Source organism: Amblyomma americanum, chromosome 3 (assembly GCF_052857255.1).
Source record: "Amblyomma americanum isolate KBUSLIRL-KWMA chromosome 3, ASM5285725v1, whole genome shotgun sequence".
NCBI lineage: Eukaryota > Metazoa > Arthropoda > Arachnida > Ixodida > Ixodidae > Amblyomma > Amblyomma americanum.
The window spans coordinates 173,299-190,897 of NC_135499.1; the positions used below are offsets into that span (position 1 = coordinate 173,299).

Genomic DNA, 17,599 nt, shown 5'->3' on the forward strand with positions numbered 1-17,599 from the left:
ATCAGTTGGCCACTTGTAACACAGATGACAAGAAGCACAGCCTGGTACGTAGCTGTGATACAAGTAAACCTCGGCGAAGAGCGCAGCAAAGTGATTATTGCGATGAAAGCTGTTTTCGAAGCTGCTGCTAAGTGAGAGTAGACGGGGAACAGATGCTCCTTTTGTAGCTGGCAGTAGGCCACGTGGGGCAAGTCACAGGGGCCAGTTGATATGCTGTAATGACGTGGTATCGCTCTCCGCTGAAATACTGGCAGTCAGTCAGTTGCCCACGTGTGGTAACGCAGATGACAGGAAGCAAAGCCTTGTACGTAGCTCTTATGCAAGAAAACCTGCGGCAAAGAGCGCAGCAAAGTGATTGGTACGTTGAAAGGTGCTTTCGAAGCTGCTGCTAAGTGAGGGTAGACGGGGAAGAGATGCTCCTTTTCTTGCTGGCAGCAGATTACGTGGGGCAGGTCACAGGGGCCAGTTAATATGCTGTAATGACGTGGTATCGCTCTCCGCTGGAATCCCGGCAGTCAATCAGTTTCCCAAGTGTGGAATCGCAGATGACAGGAAGCACAGCCTGGTACGTAGCTCTGATGCAAGTAAACCTGCGGCAAAGAGCGCAGCAAAGTGATTAGTGCGATGAAAGCTGTTTTCGAAGCTGCTGCTAAGTGAGGGTAGACGGGGAACAGACGCTCCTTTTGTAGCTGGCAGCAGGCCACGTGGGGCAAGTCACAGGGGCCAGTTGATATGCTGTAATGACGTGGTATCGCTCTCCGCTGGAATCCCGGCAGTCAATCAGTTGCCCACGTGTTACGCAGATGACCGGAAGCGCAGCCTGGTACGTAGCTCTGATGCAAGTAAACCTGCTGCGAATAGCGCAGCAAAGTGATTATTGCGATGAAAATTGTTTCCGCTGCTCCTGCTAAGTGAGGGCAGACGAGGAACAGATGCTCCTTTTCTAGCTGGCAGCAGGCCACGTGGGGCAGGTCACAGCGGCCAGTTGATATGCTGTAATGACGTGGTATCGCTCTCCGCTGGAATCCCGGCAGTCAATCAGTATCCCAAGTGTGGAAATGCAGATGACAGGAAGCACAGCCTGGTATGTAGCTCTGATGCAAGTAAACCTCGGCGAAGAGCGCAGCAAAGTGATTATTGCGATGAAGGTTGTTTTCGCCGCTGCTGCTAAGTGAGGGTAGACGGGGAACAGATGCTCCTTTTCTTGCTGGCAGCAGATTACGTGGGGTAGGTCACAGGGGCCAGTTGATATGCTGTAATAACGTGGTATCGCTCTCTGCTGGAGTCCCGGCAGTCAATGAGTTGCTCACGTGTGGTAACGCAGACGACCGGAAGCATAGCCTGGTACGTAGCTCTGATGCAAGTCAACCTGCGGCAAAGAGCGCAGAAAAGTGATTAGTGCGATGAAGGTTGTTTTCGCCGCTGCTGCTAAGTGAGGGTAGACGGGGAACAGATGCACCTTTTCTTGCTGGTAGCAGATCAGGTGGGGCAGGTCACAGGGGCCAGTCGATATGCTGTAATGACGTGCTATCGCTCTCCGCTAGAATCCCGGCAGTCAATCAGTTGCTCACGTGTGGTAACGCAGACGACCGGAAGCACAGCCTGGTACGTAGCTCTGATGCAAGTCAACCTGCGGCAAAGAGCGCAGAAAAGTGATTAGTGCGATGAAAGTTGTTTTCGCCGCTGCTGATAAGTGAGGGTAGACGGGGAACAGATGCTCCTTTTCTAGCTGGCAGCAGGCCACGTGGGGCAGGTCACAGGGGCCAGTTGATATGCTGTAATGACGTGGTATCGCTCTCCGCTGGAATTCCGGCAGTCAATCAGTTTCCCAAGTGTGGAAACTCAGATGACAGGGAGCACAGCCTGGTACGTAGCTCTGATGCAAATAAAGCTGCGGCAAAGAGCGCAGCAAAGTGATTAGTGCGATGAAAGCTGTTTTCGAAGCTGCTGCTAAGTGAGGGTAGACGGGGAACAGATGCTCCTTTTCTTGCTGGCAGCAGACTACGTGGGGCAGGTCACAGGGGCCAGTTGATATGCTGTAATGACGTGGTATCGCTCTCCGCTGGAGTCCCAGCAGTCAATCAGTTGCCCACTTGTGGTAACACAGATGACAGGAAGCTCAGCCTGGTACGTAGCTCTGATGCAAGTAAACCTGCGGCGAAGAGCACAGCAAAGTGATTAGAGCGATGAAAGTTGTTTTCGCCGCTCCTGCTAATTGAGGGTAGACGAGGAACAGATGCTCCTTTTCTGGGTGGCAGCAGACCACGTGGGGCAGGTCACAGGGGCCAGTTGATATGCTATAATGACGTGGTATCACTCTACGCTGGAATCCCGGCAGTCAATCAGTTGTCAACGTGCGGTTACGTAGATGACCAGAAGCTCAGCCTGGTACGTAGCTCTGATGCAAGTAAACCTGCGGCGAACAGCGCAGCAAAGTGATTAGTGCGATGAAAGTTCTTTCCGCCGCTCCTGCTAAGTGAGGGTAGACGGGGAACAGATGCTCCTTTTCTTGCTGGCAGGAGATTACGTGGGGTAAGTCACAGGGGCCAGTTGATATGCTGTAATGACGTGGTATCGCTCTCTGCTGGAGTCCCGGCAGTCAATCAGTTGCTCACGTGTGGTAACGGAGACGACCGGAAGCACAGCCTTGTACGTAGCTCTGATGCAAGTCAACCTGCGGCAAAGAGCGCAGCAAAGTGATTAGTGCGATGAAAGTTGTTTTCGCCGCTGCTGCTAAGTGAGGGTAGACGGGGAACAGATGCTCCTTTTCTAGCTGGCAGCAGGCCACGTGGGGCAGGTCACAGGGGCCAGTTGATATGCTGTAATGACGTGGTATTGCTCTCCGCTGGAATTCCGGCAGTCAATCAGTTTCCCAAGTGTGGAAACTCAGATGACAGGAAGCACAGCCTGGTACGTAGCTCTGATGCAAATAAACCTGCGGCAAAGAGCGCAGCAAAGTGATTAGTGCAATGAAAGCTGTTTTCGAAGCTGCTGCTAAGTGAGGGTAGACGGGGAACAGATGCTCCTTTTCTTGGTGGCAGCAGATTACGTGGGGCAGGTCACAGGGGCCAGTTGATATGCTGTAATGACGTGGTATCGCTCTCCGCTGGAGTCCCTGCAGTCAATCAGTTGCCCACTTGTGGTAACACAGATGACAGGAAGCACAGCCTGGTACGTAGCTCTGATGCAAGTAAACCTGCGGCGAAGAGCGCAGCAAAGTGATTAGAGCGATGAGAGTTGTTTTCGCCGCTCCTGCTAATTGAGGGTAGACGAGGAACAGATGGTCCTTTTCTAGGTGGCAGCAGCACACGTGGGGCAGGTCACAGGGGCCAGCTGATATGCTATATTGACGTGGTATCACTCTCCGCTGGAATCCCGGCAGTCAATCAGTTGTCAACGTGTGGTTACGTAGATGACCGGAAGGTCAGCCTGGTACGTAGCTCTGATGCAAGTAAACCTGCGGCAAAGAGCGCAGCAAAGTGATTTGTGCTATGAAAGCTGTTTTCGATGCTGCTGCTAAGTGAGGGTAGACGGGGAACAGATGCTCCTTTTCTTGCTGGCAGCAGATTACGTGGGGTAGGTCACAGGGGCCAGTTGATATGCTGTAATGACGTGGCATCTCTCTCTGCTGGAGTCCCGGCAGTCAATCAGTTGCTCACGTGTGGTAACGCAGATGACTGGAAGCACAGCCTGGTACGTAGCTCAGATGCAAGTCAACCTGCGGCAAAGAGCACAGAAAAGTGATTAGTGCGATGAAAGTTGTTTTCGCCGCTGCTGCTAAGCGAGGGTAGATGGGGAACAGATGCTCCTTTTCTTGCTGGTAGCAGATCAGGTGGGGCAGGTCACAGGGGCCAGTCGATATGCTGTAATGACGTTCTATCGCTCTCCGCTGAAATACTGGCAGTCAGTCAGTTGCCCACGTGTGGTAACGCAGATGACAGGAAGCGCAGCCTGGTACGTAGCTCTGATGCAACTAAACCTGCGGCAAAGAGCGCAGCAAAGTGATTAGTGCGATGAAAGCTGTTCTCGAATCTGCTGCTAAGTGAGGGTAGACGGGGAACAGATGCTCCTTTTGTAGCTGGCAGCAGGCCACGTTTGGCAGGTCACAGGGGCCAGTTGATATGCTGTAATGACGTGGTATCGCTCTCCGCTGGAATCCCGGCAGTCAATCAGTTTCCCAAGTGTGGTAACGCAGATGACAGAAAGCACAGCCTGGTACGTAGCTCTGATGCAAGTAAACCTGCGGCAAAGAGCGCAGCAAAGTGATTAGTGCGATGAAAGCTGTTTTCGAAGCTGCTGCTAAGTGAGGGTAGATGCTCCTTTTCTTGCTGGTAGCAGATCAGGTGGGGCAGGTCACAGGGGCCAGTCGATATGCTGTAATGACGTGCTATCGCTCTCCGCTGAAATACTGGCAGTCAGTCAGTTGCCCACGTGTGGTAACGCAGATGACAGGAAGCGCAGCCTGGTACGTAGCTCTGATGCAGGTAAACCTGCGGCAAATAGCGCAGCAAAGTGATTAGTGCGATGAAAGCTGTTTTTGAATCTGCTGCTAAGTGAGGGTAGACGGGGAACAGATGCTCCTTTTGTAGCTGGCAGCAGGCCACGTTTGGCAGGTCACAGGGGCCAGTTGATATGCTGTAATGACGTGGTATCGCTCTCCGCTGGAATCCCGGCAGTCAATCAGTTTCCCAAGTGTGGAAACGCAGATGACAGGAAGCACAGCCTGGTACGTAGCTCTGATGCAAGTCAACCTGCGGCAAAGAGCGCCGCAAAGTGATTAGTGCGATGAAAGCTGTTTTCGCCGCTGCTGCCAAGTGAGGGTAGACGGTGAACAGATGCTCCTTTTCTTGCTGGCAGCAGATTACGTGGGGTAGGTCACAGGGGCCAGTTGATATGCTGTAATGACGTGTCATCGCTCTCTGCTGGAGTCCCGGCAGTCAATCAGTTGCTCACGTGTGGTAACGCAGATGACCGGAAGAACAGCCTGGTACGTAGCTCAGATGCAAGTCAACCTGCGGCAAAGAGCGCAGAAAAGTGATTAGTGCGATGAAAGTTGTTTTCGCCGCTGCTGCTAAGTGAGGGTAGATGGGGAACAGATGCTCCTTTTCTTGCTGGTAGCAGATCAGGTGGGGCAGGTCACAGGGGCCAGTCGATATGCTGTAATGACGTGCTATCGCTCTCCGCTGAAATACTGGCAGTCAGTCAGTTGCCCACGTGTGGTAACGAAGATGACAGGAAGCGCAGCCTGGTACGTAGCTATGATGCAAGTACACCTGCGTTGAACAGCGCAGCAAAGTGATTAGTGCGATGAAAGCTGTTCTCGCTGCTGCTAAGTGAGAGTTGACGGGGAACAGATGCTCCTTTTCTAGCCGGCAGACGATTTTGTGCAGGTCAGAGGGGCCAGGTGAAATGCGGTAATGACGTGGTATCGCTCTCCGCTGGAACCGCGCCAGTCAATCAGTTGCCCACTTGTAACACAGATGGCAGGAAGCACAGCCTGGTATGTAGCTCTGATGCAAGTAAACCTCGGCGAAGAGCGCAGCAAAGTGATTATTGCGATTAAAGCTGTTTTCGGCGCTGCTGCTAAGTGATCTTGTGATTGCCCCTTATTTTTTTTGCGGTAACATTTGTACATAGAACTATGCACCAACTAGCCCCGCAACAAGTGTTACCAGAGTCTGGTACGTAGCTCTGATGCAAGTCAACCTGCGGCAAAGAGCGCTGAAAAGGGATAAGTGCGATGAAAGCTGTTTTAGAAGCTGCTGCTAAGTGAGGATAGACGGGGAGCAGATGCTCCTTTTCTTGCTGGAGGCAGATTACGTGGGGTAGGTCACAGGGGCCAGTTGATATGCTAAAATGACGTGGTATCGCTCTCTGCTGGAGTCCCGGCAGTCAATCAGTTGCTCACGTGTGGTAACTCAGATGACCGGAAGCACAGCCTGGTACGTAGCTCTGATGCAAGTCAACCTGCGGCAAAGAGCGCAGAAAAGTGATTATTGCGATGAAAGTTGTTTTCGCCGCTGCTGCTAAGTGAGGTTAGACGGGGAACAGATGCTCCTTTTCTTGCTGGTAGCAGATCAGGTGGGGAAGGTCACAAGGGCCAGTCGATATGCTGTAATCACGTGCTATCGCTCTCCGCTGAAATACTGGCAGTCGGTCAGTTGCCCATGTGTGGTAACGCAGATGACAGGAAGCACAGCCTTGTACGTAGCTCTGATGCAAGTAAACCTGCGGCAAAGAGCGCAGCAAAGTAATTAGTGCAATGAAAGTTGGTTTCGCCGCTGCTGCTAAGTGAGGGCAGACGGGGAACAGATGCTCCTTTTCTAGCTGGCAGCAGGCCACGTGGGGCAGGTCAGAGCGGCCAGTTGATATGCTGTAATGACGTGGTATCGCTCTCCGCTGGAATCCCGGCAGTCAATCAGTTTCCCAAGTGTGGAATCGCAGATGACAGGAAGCACAGCCTGGTACGTAGCTCTGATGCAAGTAAACCTGCGGCAAAGAGCGCAGCAAAGTAATTAGTGCAATGAAAGTTGGTTTCGCCGCTGCTGCTAATTGAGGGCAGACGGGGAACAGATGCTCCTTTTCTAGCTGGCAGCAGGCCACGTGGGGCAGGTCAGAGCGGCCAGTTGATATGCTGTAATGACGTGGTATCGCTCTCCGCTGGAATCCCGGCAGTCAATCAGTTTCCCAAGTGTGGAAACGCAGATGACAGGAAGCACAGCCTGGTACGTAGCTCTGATGCAAGTAAACCTGCGGCGAACAGCGCAGAAAAGTTATTTGTGCGATGACAGCTGTTTTCGCCGCTGCTGCTAAGTGAGGGTAGACGGGGAACAGATGATCCTTTTCTTGCTGGCAGCAGGCCACGTGGGGCAGGTCAGAGCGGCCAGTTGATATGCTGTAATGACGTGGTATCGCTCTCCGCTGGAATCCCGGCAGTCAATCAGTTTCCCAAGTGTGGAATCGCAGATGACAGGAAGCACAGCCTGGTACGTAGCTCTGATGCAAGTAAACCTGCGGCAAAGAGCGCAGCAAAGTAATTAGTGCAATGAAAGTTGGTTTCGCCGCTGCTGCTAAGTGAGGGCAGACGGGGAACAGATGCTCCTTTTCTAGCTGGCAGCAGGCCACGTCGGGCAGGTCAGAGCGGCCAGTTGATATGCTGTAATGACGTGGTATCGCTCTCCGCTGGAATCCCGGCAGTCAATCAGTTTCCCAAGTGTGGAATCGCAGATGACAGGAAGCACAGCCTGGTACGTAGCTCTGATGCAAGTAAACCTGCGGCAAAGAGCGCAGCAAAGTGATTAGTGCGATGAAAGCTGTTTTCGAAGCTGCTGCTAAGTGAGGGCAGACGGGGAACAGATGCTCCTTTTCTAGCTGGCAGCAGGCCACGTGGGGCAGGTCAGAGCGGCCAGTTGATATGCTGTAATGACGTGGTATCGCTGTCCGCTGGAATCCCGGCAGTCAATCAGTTTCCCAAGTGTGGAAACGCAGATGACAGGAAGCACAGCCTGGTACGTAGCTCTGATGCAAGTAAACCTGCGGCAAAGAGCGCAGCAAAGTGATTATTGCGATGAAAGCTGTTTTCGAAGCTGCTGCTAAGTGAGGGTAGACGGGGAACAGATGATCCTTTTCTTGCTGGCAGCAGATTACGTGGGGCAGGTCACAGGGGCCAGTTTAGATGATGTAATGACGTGGTATCGCTCTCCGCTGGAATCCCGGCAGTCAATCAGTTGCCCACGAGTAGTAACGCAGATGACCGGAAACACAGCCTTGTACGTAGCTCTGATGCATGTGAACCTGCAGCAAAGAGCGCAGAAAAGTGATTTGTATGATGACAGCTGTTTTCGCCGCTGCTGCTAAGTGAGGGTAGACGGGGAACAGATGCACCTCTTTTAGGCGGCAGTACACCACGTGGTGCAGGTTAGAGGGGCCAAGTGAAATGCTGTGATGACGTGGTATCGCTCTCCGCCTGAATCCCGGCAGTCAATCAGTTGCCCACGTGTGGAAACGCAGATGACCGGAAGCGCAGCCTGGTACGTAGCTCTGATGCAAGTACACCTGCGGCGAACAGCGCAGCAAAGTAATTAGTGCGATGAAAGCTGTTCTCGCTGCTGCTAAGTGAGAGTTGACGGGGAACAGATGCTCCTTTTCTAGCCGGCAGACGATGTGGTGCAGGTCAGAGGGGCCAGGTGAAATGCGGTAATGACGTGGTATCGCTCTCCGCTGGAACCCCGGCAGTCAATGAGTTGCCCACTTGTTACACAGATGACAGGAAGCACAGCCTGGTACGTAGCTCTGATGCAAGTAAGCCTCGGCGGAGAGCGCAGCAAAGTGATTATTGCGATGAAAGCTGTTTTCGCCGCTGCTGCTAAGTGATCTTGTGATTGTCGCTTATATTTTTGCGCTAACATTTGTACATAGAACTATGCACCAACTAGCCCCGCGACAAGTGCAACCAGAGTCTGGTACGTAGCTCTGATGCAAGTCAACATGCGGCAAAGAGCGCTGCAAAGTGATTAGTGCGATGAAAGGTGTTTTCGCCGCTGCTGCCAAGTGAGGGCAGACGGGGAACAGATGCTACTTTTCTAGCTGGCAGCAGGCCACGTGGGGCTGGTCACAGGGGCCAGTTGATATGCTGTAATGATGTGGTATCGCACTCCGCTGGAATTCCGGCAGTCAATCAGTTGCTCACATGTGGTAACGCAGATGACCGGAAGCACAGCCTGGTACGTAGCTCTGATGCAAGTCAACCTGCGGCAAAGAGCGCTGAAAAGTGATTAGCGCGATGAAAGTTGTTTTCGAAGCTGCTGCTAAGTGAGGGTAGACGGGGAACAGATGCTCCTTTTCTTGCTGGTAGCAGATCAGGTGGGGCAGGTCACAGGGGCCAGTTGATATGCTGTAATGACGTGCTATCGCTCTCCGCTGGAATCCCGGCAGTCAATCAGTTGCCCACGTGTGGAAACGCAGATCACCGGAAGCACAGCCTGGTACGTAGCTCTGATGCAAGTCAACCTGCGGCAAAGAGCGCAGAAAAGTGATTATTGCGATGAAAGTTGTTTTCGCCGCTGCTGCTAAGTGAGGTTAGACGGGGAACAGATGCTCCTTTTCTTGCTGGTAGCAGATCAGGTGGGGCAGGTCACAAGGGCCAGTCGATATGCTGTAATCACGAGCTATCGCTCTCCGCTGAAATACTGGCAGGAGGTCAGTTGCCCATGTGTGGTAACGCAGATGACAGGAAGCACAGCCTTGTACGTAGCTCTGATGCAAGTAAACCTGCTTCAAAGAGCGCAGCAAAGTGATTGGTACGATGAAAGGTGTTTGCGCTGCTGCTGCTAATTGAGGGTAGACGGGGAACAGATGCTCTTTTTCTAGCTGGCGGCATACCACGTGGGGCAGGTCACAGGGGTCAGTTGATATTCTGTAATGAGGTGGTATGGCTCTCCGCCGGAATCGCGGCAGTCAATCAGTTTCCCAAGTGTGGAATCGCAGATGACAGGAAGCACAGCCTGGTACGTAGCTCTGATGCAAGTAAAACCTGCGGCAAAGAGCGCAGCAAAGTGATTAGTGCGATGAAAGCTGTTTTCGAAGCTGCTGCTAAGTGAGGGTAGACGGGGAACAGATGCTCCTTTTCTAGCTGGCAGCAGGCCACGTGGGGCAGGTCAGAGCGGCCAGTTGATATGCTGTAATGACGTGGTATCGCTGTCCGCTGGAATCCCGGCAGTCAATCAGTTTCCCAAGTGTGGAATCGCAGATGACAGGAAGCACAGCCTGGTACGTAGCTCTGATGCAAGTAAAACCTGCGGCAAAGAGCGCAGCAAAGTGATTAGTGCGATGAAAGCTGTTTTCGAAGCTGCTGCTAAGTGAGGGTAGACGGGGAACAGATGCTCCTTTTCTAGCTGGCAGCAGGCCACGTGGGGCAGGTCAGAGCGGCCAGTTGATATGCTGTAATGACGTGGTATCGCTGTCCGCTGGAATCCCGGCAGTCAATCAGTTTCCCAAGTGTGGAATCGCAGATGACAGGAAGCACAGCCTGGTACGTAGCTCTGATGCAAGTAAAACCTGCGGCAAAGAGCGCAGCAAAGTGATTAGTGCGATGAAAGCTGTTTTCGAAGCTGCTGCTAAGTGAGGGCAGACGGGGAACAGATGCTCCTTTTCTAGCTGGCAGCAGGCCACGTGGGGCAGGTCAGAGCGGCCAGTTGATATGCTGTAATGACGTGGTATCGCTCTCCGCTGGAATCCCGGCAGTCAATCAGTTTCCCAAGTGTGGAAACGCAGATGACAGGAAGCACAGCCTGGTACGTAGCTCTGATGCAAGTAAACCTGCAGCAAAGAGCGCAGAAAAGTGATTTGTGCGAGTACAGCTGTTTTCGCAGCTGCTGCTAAGTGAGAGTAGACGGGGAACAGATGCTCCTTTTCTTGCTGGCAGCAGATTACGTGGGGCAGGTCACAGGGGCCAGTTGATATGCTGTAATGACGTGGTATCACTCTCCGCTGGAGTCCCGGCAGTCAATCAGTTGCCCACTTGTGGTAACACAGATGACAGGAAGCACAGCCTGGTACGTAGCTCTGATGCAAGTAAACCTGCGGCGAAGAGCGCAGCAAAGTGATTAGTGCGATGAAAGTTGTTTTCGCCGCTCCTGCTAATTGAGGGTAGACGAGGAACAGATTCTCCTTTTCTTGCTGGCAGCAGATTACGTGGGGCAGGTCACAGGGGCCAGTTGATAAGATGTAAGGACGTGGTATCGATCTCTGACGGAATACCGGCAGTCAGTCAGTTGCACACGTGTGGTAACGCAGATGACAGGAAGCACAGCCTTGTACGTAGCTCTGATGCAATTAAACCTGCGGAAAAGAACGCAGCAAAGTGATTAGTGCGATGAAAGGTGTTTTCGCCTCTGCTGCTAAGTTAGAGCAGACGGGGAACAGATGTTCTTTTTCTAGCTGGCGGGAGACCACGTGGGGCAGGTCACAGGTGCCAGTTGATATGCTGTAATGACGTGGTATCGCTCTCCGCTGGAATCCCGGCAGTCAATCAATTGCCCACGATTAGGAACGCAGATGACTGGAAACACTGCCTTGTACGTAGCTCTGATGCAAGTAAACCTGCAGCAAAAAGCACAGAAACGTGATTTGTATGATGACAGCTGTTTTCGCCGCTGCTGCTAAGTGAGAGTAGACGGGGAACAGATGCTCCTTTTCTTGCTGGCAGCAGATTACGTTGGGCAGGTCACAGGTGCCAGTTGATATGCTGTAATGACGTGGTATCGCTCTCCGCTGGAATCCCGGCAGTCAATCAATTGCCCACGATTAGGAACGCAGATGACTGGAAACACTGCCTTGTATGTAGCTCTGATGCAAGTAAACCTGCAGCAAAAAGCACAGAAACGTGATTTGTATGATGACAGCTGTTTTCGCCGCTGCTGCTAAGTGAGAGTAGACGGGGAACAGATGCTCCTTTTCTTGCTGGCAGCAGATTACGTTGGGCAGGTCACAGGGGCCAGTTGATAAGATGTAATGACGTGGTATCGATCTCTGACGGAATACCGGCAGTCAGTCAGTTGCCAACGTGTGGTAACGCATTTGACCGGAAGCTCAGCCTGGTACTTAGCTATGATGCAAGACAACCTGCGGCAAAGAGCGCAGCAAAGTAATTAGTGCGATAAAAGTTGGTTTCGCTGCTGCTGCTAGGTGAGGGTAGACGGGGAACAGATGCTGATTTTCTTGCTGGCAGCAGATCAGGTGGGGCAGGTCACAGGGGCCAGTCGATATGCTGTAATGACGTGGTATCGCTCTCCGCTGGAATCCCTGCAGTCAATCAGTTTCCCAAGTGTGGAAACGCAGATGACAGGAAGCACAGCCTGGTACGTAGTTCTGATACAAGTAAACCTGCAGCAAAGAGCACAGAAAAGTGATTTGTGCGATGACAGCTGTTTTCGCCGCTGCTGCTAAGTGAGAGTAGACGGGGAAAAGATGCTCCCTTCCTAGCCGGCAGTAGACAACGTGGTGCAGGTCAGAGGGGCCAGTTGATATGCTGTAATGACGTGGTATCGCTCTCCGCTGGAACCCCGCCAGTCAATTAGTTGCCCGCTTGTAACACAGATGACAGGAAGCACAGCCTGGTACGTAGCTCTGATGCAAGTAAACCTCGGCGAAGAGCGCAGCAAAGTGATTAGTGCGATGAAAGTTGTTTTCGCCGCTCCTGCTAATTGAGGGTAGACGAGGAACAGATGATCCTTTTCTAGGTGGCAGCAGACCACGTGGGGCAGGTCACAGGGGCCAGTTGATATGCTCTAATGACGTGGTATCGCTCTCCGCTGGAATCCTGGCAGTCAATCAGTTGTCAACGTGTGGTTACGTAGATAACCGGAAGCTCAGCCTGGTACATAGCTCTGATGAAAGTAAACCTGCGGCAAAGAGCGCAGCAATGTGATTAGTGCGATGAAAGTTGTTTTCGCCGCTGCTGCTAAGTGAGAGTAGACGGGGAACAGATGCTCCTTTTCTTGCTGGCAGCAGATCAGGTGGGGCAGGCCACAGGGGCCAGTTGATATGCTATAATGACGTGGTATCGCTCTCCGCGAAAATCCTGGCAGTCAATCAGTTGTCAACGTGTGGTTACGTAGATGACCGGAAGCTCAGCCTGGTACATAGCTCTGATGAAAGTAAACCTGCGGCAAAGAGCGCAGCAATGTGATTAGTGCGATGAAAGTTGTTTTCGCCGCTGCTGCTAAGTGAGAGTAGACGGGGAACAGATGCTCCTTTTCTTGCTGGCAGCAGATCAGGTGAGGCAGGCCACAGGGGCCAGTCGATATGCTGAAATGACGTGGTATCTCTCTCCGCTGAAATACCGGCAGTCAGTCAGTTGCCCACGTGTGGTAACGCAGATGACCGGAAGCATAGCCTGGTACATAGCACTGATTCAATTGAACCTGCGGCAAACAGCGCAGCAAAGCGATCAGTACGATGAAAGCTGTTTTCGCTGCTGCTGCTAAGTGAGGGTAGACGGGGAACAGATGCTCTTTTTCTAGCTGGCGAGAGACCACGTGGGGCAGGTCACAGGGGCCAGTTGATATGCTGTAATGACGTGGTATCGCTCTCCGCTGAAATACCGGCAGTCAATCAGTTGCCCACGAGTAGTAACGCAGATGACCGGAAACACAGCCTTGTACGTAGCTCTGATGCAAGTAAACTTGCAGCAAAGAGCGCAGAAAAGTGATTTGTATGATGACAGCTGTTTTCGCCGCTGCTGCTAAGTGAGAGTAGATGGGGAACAGATGCTCCTTTTTTTAGGCGGCAGTAGACCACGTGGTGCAGGTTAGAGGGGCCAGGTGAAATGCTGTGATGACGTGGTATCGCTCTCCGCCTGAATCCCGGCAGTCAATCAGTTGCCCACGTGTGGAAACGCAGATGACCGGAAGCGCAGCCTGGTACGTAGCTCTGATACAAGTATACCTGCGGCGAACAGCGCAGCAAAGTGATTAGTGCGATGAAAGCTGTTTAGAAGCTGCTGCTAAGTGAGGGTAGACGGGGAACAGATGCTCCTTTTCTTGCTGGCAGCAGATTACGTGGGGTAGGTCACAAGGGCCAGTTGATATGCTGTAATCACGTGGTATCGCTCTCTGCTGGAGTCCCGGCAGTCAATCAGTTGCTCACATGTGGTAACGCAGATGACCGGAAGCACAGCCTGGTACGTAGCTCTGATGCAAGTCAACCTGCGGCAAAGAGCGCAGAAAAGTGATTATTGCGATGAAAGTTGTTTTCGCCGCTGCTGCTAAGTGAGGGTAGACGGGGAACAGATGCTCCTTTTCTTGCTGGTAGCAGATCAGGTGGGGCAGGTCACAGGGGCCAGTCGATATGCTGTAATGACGTGCTATCGCTCTCCGCTGAAATACTGGCAGTCAGTCAGTTGCCCACGTGGGGTAACGCAGATGACAGGAAGCACAGCCTTGTATGTAGCTCTTGTATCGTACGTCTAAAGGGAATAGGCACACATTGCAGCAAGGTGCTGTGCCGACGAAGAAAAAGCCTCTCGGCAGTTTATTCCTCTCCTTTTTAAAGGCCACGAAACGAAAGAGGGGAAGGGGAACGAGGGAGGGAAAGATGCGGCCCGCCGTTCTCGGGCTGATAAGCTGCTATCTGATACATTTTCTCTTCTGTATAAAAAACAAAAAAAAACAAAAAGACAAACTACGATATTTGGCGGAAACTGCAGTCTTAGTGAAGTCGTCGAGGTTCCGCACGTTGCCTGGTTGATTTCCGAGGACCTGACGAGGTGAGATCGTTTTCATGCGTAGCTGCTTTTGGATCTTCGATGTTCTGTCTGTGCCGTGGAGATTGTTCTTGCGAGATGTCGACGTCCCGGCCTGTCTCCTGAGCCGCGTGCGTCGGATGCACCATGCTTTGTCGGTCTGTATGTGCGTGTCCTCCCGGGCGGTCGATATCCTGGTCTTTGTCGCTGAGACACTGTTTTCCCAGGCTGTCGACGTCCTGATCTCTGTGCATACTTTCATCGCCTCCGGGAATGTGCAGCAAGTGTTGCCTGTTTCTCCTCAAGAGCCGCTGGTTCTCAGTCTTCACCACGTACGACTTCGGTGCTGCTTTCTCGATTACTGTTGCTGTGCGTGACCAGTTGTCGCCGTGCACACGAACTGAACTGCCCTCTTTGAGAGGTGGCATACCTTTCCCCTCGAAGATTGGCAATGCTTTCGCACTGGGACACTGGAATCCTCGTTGTATTCAGGCAGGGAAGTGCGGAGGCGTCGGCCTTGCAGCAGTTCGCCCGGAGAGCGGCCATCTTCTAAGGGAGAAGAACGATAGGCTAAGAGACTCAACCAAAAGTCACCGCGTGACTCATTCGTCTTCTTATGGATGCGCTTAATTTTCTGAACCCCCTTTTCCGCAAGCCCATTTGACCTTGGGAATTCTGGACTCGATGTGATGTGCTGGAAGTCGTACTTCTGCGCAAACAAACGAAATTCTCGCGATGAAAACTGGGGCCCGTTGTCAGTCCACACTTGCACCGGGATGCCGTACCGTGAGAAAATGGCCGATATCTTGACTATGACCTCTTTTGCCGCTGTGCCTCTTAGCTTCTCTACTTCAGGGAAATTTGAGTGGGCATCGTACACTACGACATAAGCGGCTCCCCCAAACTGGCAGAGGTCAATTCCTACGCGGTACCATGGCCTATCCGGGGTGGGCTGCATGAGCAAGGATTCCCTCTGCTGGTTGTACGCATACTTTTGGCAAGTACTGCACACTCGCACGAACTCGTCAATGGCACTGTTTAGCGCAGGCCAGAATACCAATCTCCGCGCGCTGGCTTTGCATTTATTTAGTCCAAGGTGCCCCTCGTGAATCCTCTGAAGAATTTCTGCTCTCATAGATTTAGGTATGACAACTTTAGAGCCCTTGAGCAGTATTCCTTCTACCACAGACAGCTCTCTGGCAAACGGTTTCAGTTCACCGTCGATGGCAGCCCCTTGTGAAATTCGCTGTCTCACCTCGCTTAAGTACGGGTCATCCCTGATTTCGTTTTCCAGACGCTCTTTCATTGGCGTGCTTACGATGCTGGAGACGACCTGTACGGCATGGATGTCGCAGTCTGCTTCCGATGAGGCACTCGACGCCTGCGTTGGCACCGGTGCACGTGACTACATGTCCGCCAGCAGCAAGTCTTTGCCAGGAACGAACTGCAACGTATAATCATATTGTAGCAGCCTAATAAAAAAACGCTGCAATCGCGGAGGCATGTCTGCAATGTTCTTTTGGGAAATTGCAAGCAAGGGCCTATGGTCAGTTTCGATCAGTAGCCTGCGGCCATAAACAAAATGATGGAACTTTTCGCATGCGAACACTACCGCAAGCGTTTCCTTTTCAATTTGCGAATAGCGGGTTTCGCTATCTGTTAGGGTCCTTGATGCGTACGACACTGGTCGCCAGTCACTGCCATATCGCTGCAGTAGTGCAGCGCCCAAACCATTCCCCGAAGCGTCCGCAGTGATCTTGGTTTCCTTTGCTTCATCAAAAAGCGCCAGTATAGGAGGGTTTGTCAGTGCGTCGCAAATTTCTCTCCATTCACGCTGATGCGCCGCCGTCCATTCAAACATGACGTTTTCTTTTAAGAGTGTGCGCAGTAAGACTGTCTTATCACTCAGTGACGGGACGTACTTGCGAAAGTAGTTAACAACGCCCATCATTCTGCGCACTGAATGCCTATCTTGCGGCGCCGGCAGCGAAAGGACGCCTTCAACTAAGTTGCGACCGGGGCGAACGCCTTGCTCACCTATTACGTCGCCCAAGAACGCAATTTCTTTCAACCCAAACACGCATTTCTGCCTGTTAAACGTCAAGCCCGCCTGTGCTGCCCGCGTTAGCACGGCCTGGAGGCGCTCGTTATGCTGCTTCTTACTGTCACCCCACACTAGAATATCATCAATGTATATGCGGACGCCTTCCAGTCCCTCGAAGATTTCAGTTAGCGTTTTCTGGAAAACTTCGCTCGCTGATGAAATTCCAAAAGGAAGACGCAAAAATCGGTAACACCCAAATGGTGTCGCAAAAGTACACACCCGCGATGTAGCTTCCTCTAATGGGATTTGATGGAAACCTGCATTTGCGTCTAGCCAGGAAAAAACTTTGCACCCGAAAGCTCTGCCTCAATCTCTTCCCTTGTTGGCATTGGATAGTGCTCGCGTTTGATGTTCTTGTTGATTTCCCTTGGATCCATGCAGACACGAAGCGCTCCATCTTTCTTACGCGCTATCACCAAGGGCTTACCCATTCTGTGGGCTCATCCACCTTTTTGATAATGGCAGCCTTTTCCATGCGCTCCAGTTCTTGTCGAAGAGGGTCCCGGAGGGCCAAAGGTACTCTTCGTGCTGGATGCACTACTGGGACAGCATCCGCCCGCAGGACCATCCGGTACTGCCGTCCAACACACCCCGTACCCTGGAACAAGTCTGGAAAGGCTTTCTCCGGTGCTGTCTCATTCCATTCCACCGAATCCACAGCTTCCGGCCCTAGCCCAAACTGCTGACATGTCTGCAGCCCTAGTATGGCCTGCCGACCCTTCTTGACCACGAAGAAGGTCACAACGTGTGCCACACCGTTGAGAACAAGGATCTCTCTATCCACTCTGACATGCTTGATAGCACTGCCGTTGTACGCCTTCAGCACTGCAGTGCTTTTCTGGAGGCTCGCGGTGTTTTTCAAAGGACGGTAAAGAGTTACAGGAACTATGTTTTCTTGTGAGCCTGTGTCAACTTTGAATCTAATTTCTTTGCCGCGTATGTTTCCGCCGACCGTCCTGTCTGCACCGGCCCCGCCGCTGATTCCGCACACTCCGATATCTAAAATATCGAACCCGTCCTCCATCTTATCTTCTTTTACTTCATCTACCTGTCTGCTCTGGCGGCGCCTGCAGCATACCGCAAAATGATTCGGCTTCTTGCAAGCATAACATATCTTTCCATACGCCGGGCAGTCTCCTTGCGCATGAGCCCTGTTGCATTGTCGACATCGAAAAGGTTTCCGGTCATGCTCCCGTTTGTGGGCGTAGTCTACTTGTAGGGTGTCATTCGACCAAGCAGCATTTTGCCGCGCC

At 52.3% G+C, this 17,599-nt stretch overlaps 1 protein-coding gene across 1 annotated transcript; it reads right to left on the minus strand.

Annotated features, from left to right (window-relative positions):
- Window positions 1-16,758: 16,758 nt before the first annotated feature.
- Window positions 16,759-17,370, minus strand: LOC144122869 (uncharacterized). The gene has a single exon (XM_077655847.1). The coding sequence runs from the start codon at window positions 17,368-17,370 to the stop codon at window positions 16,759-16,761; it is 612 nt and encodes a 203-aa protein (XP_077511973.1).
- Window positions 17,371-17,599: the final 229 nt, after the last annotated feature.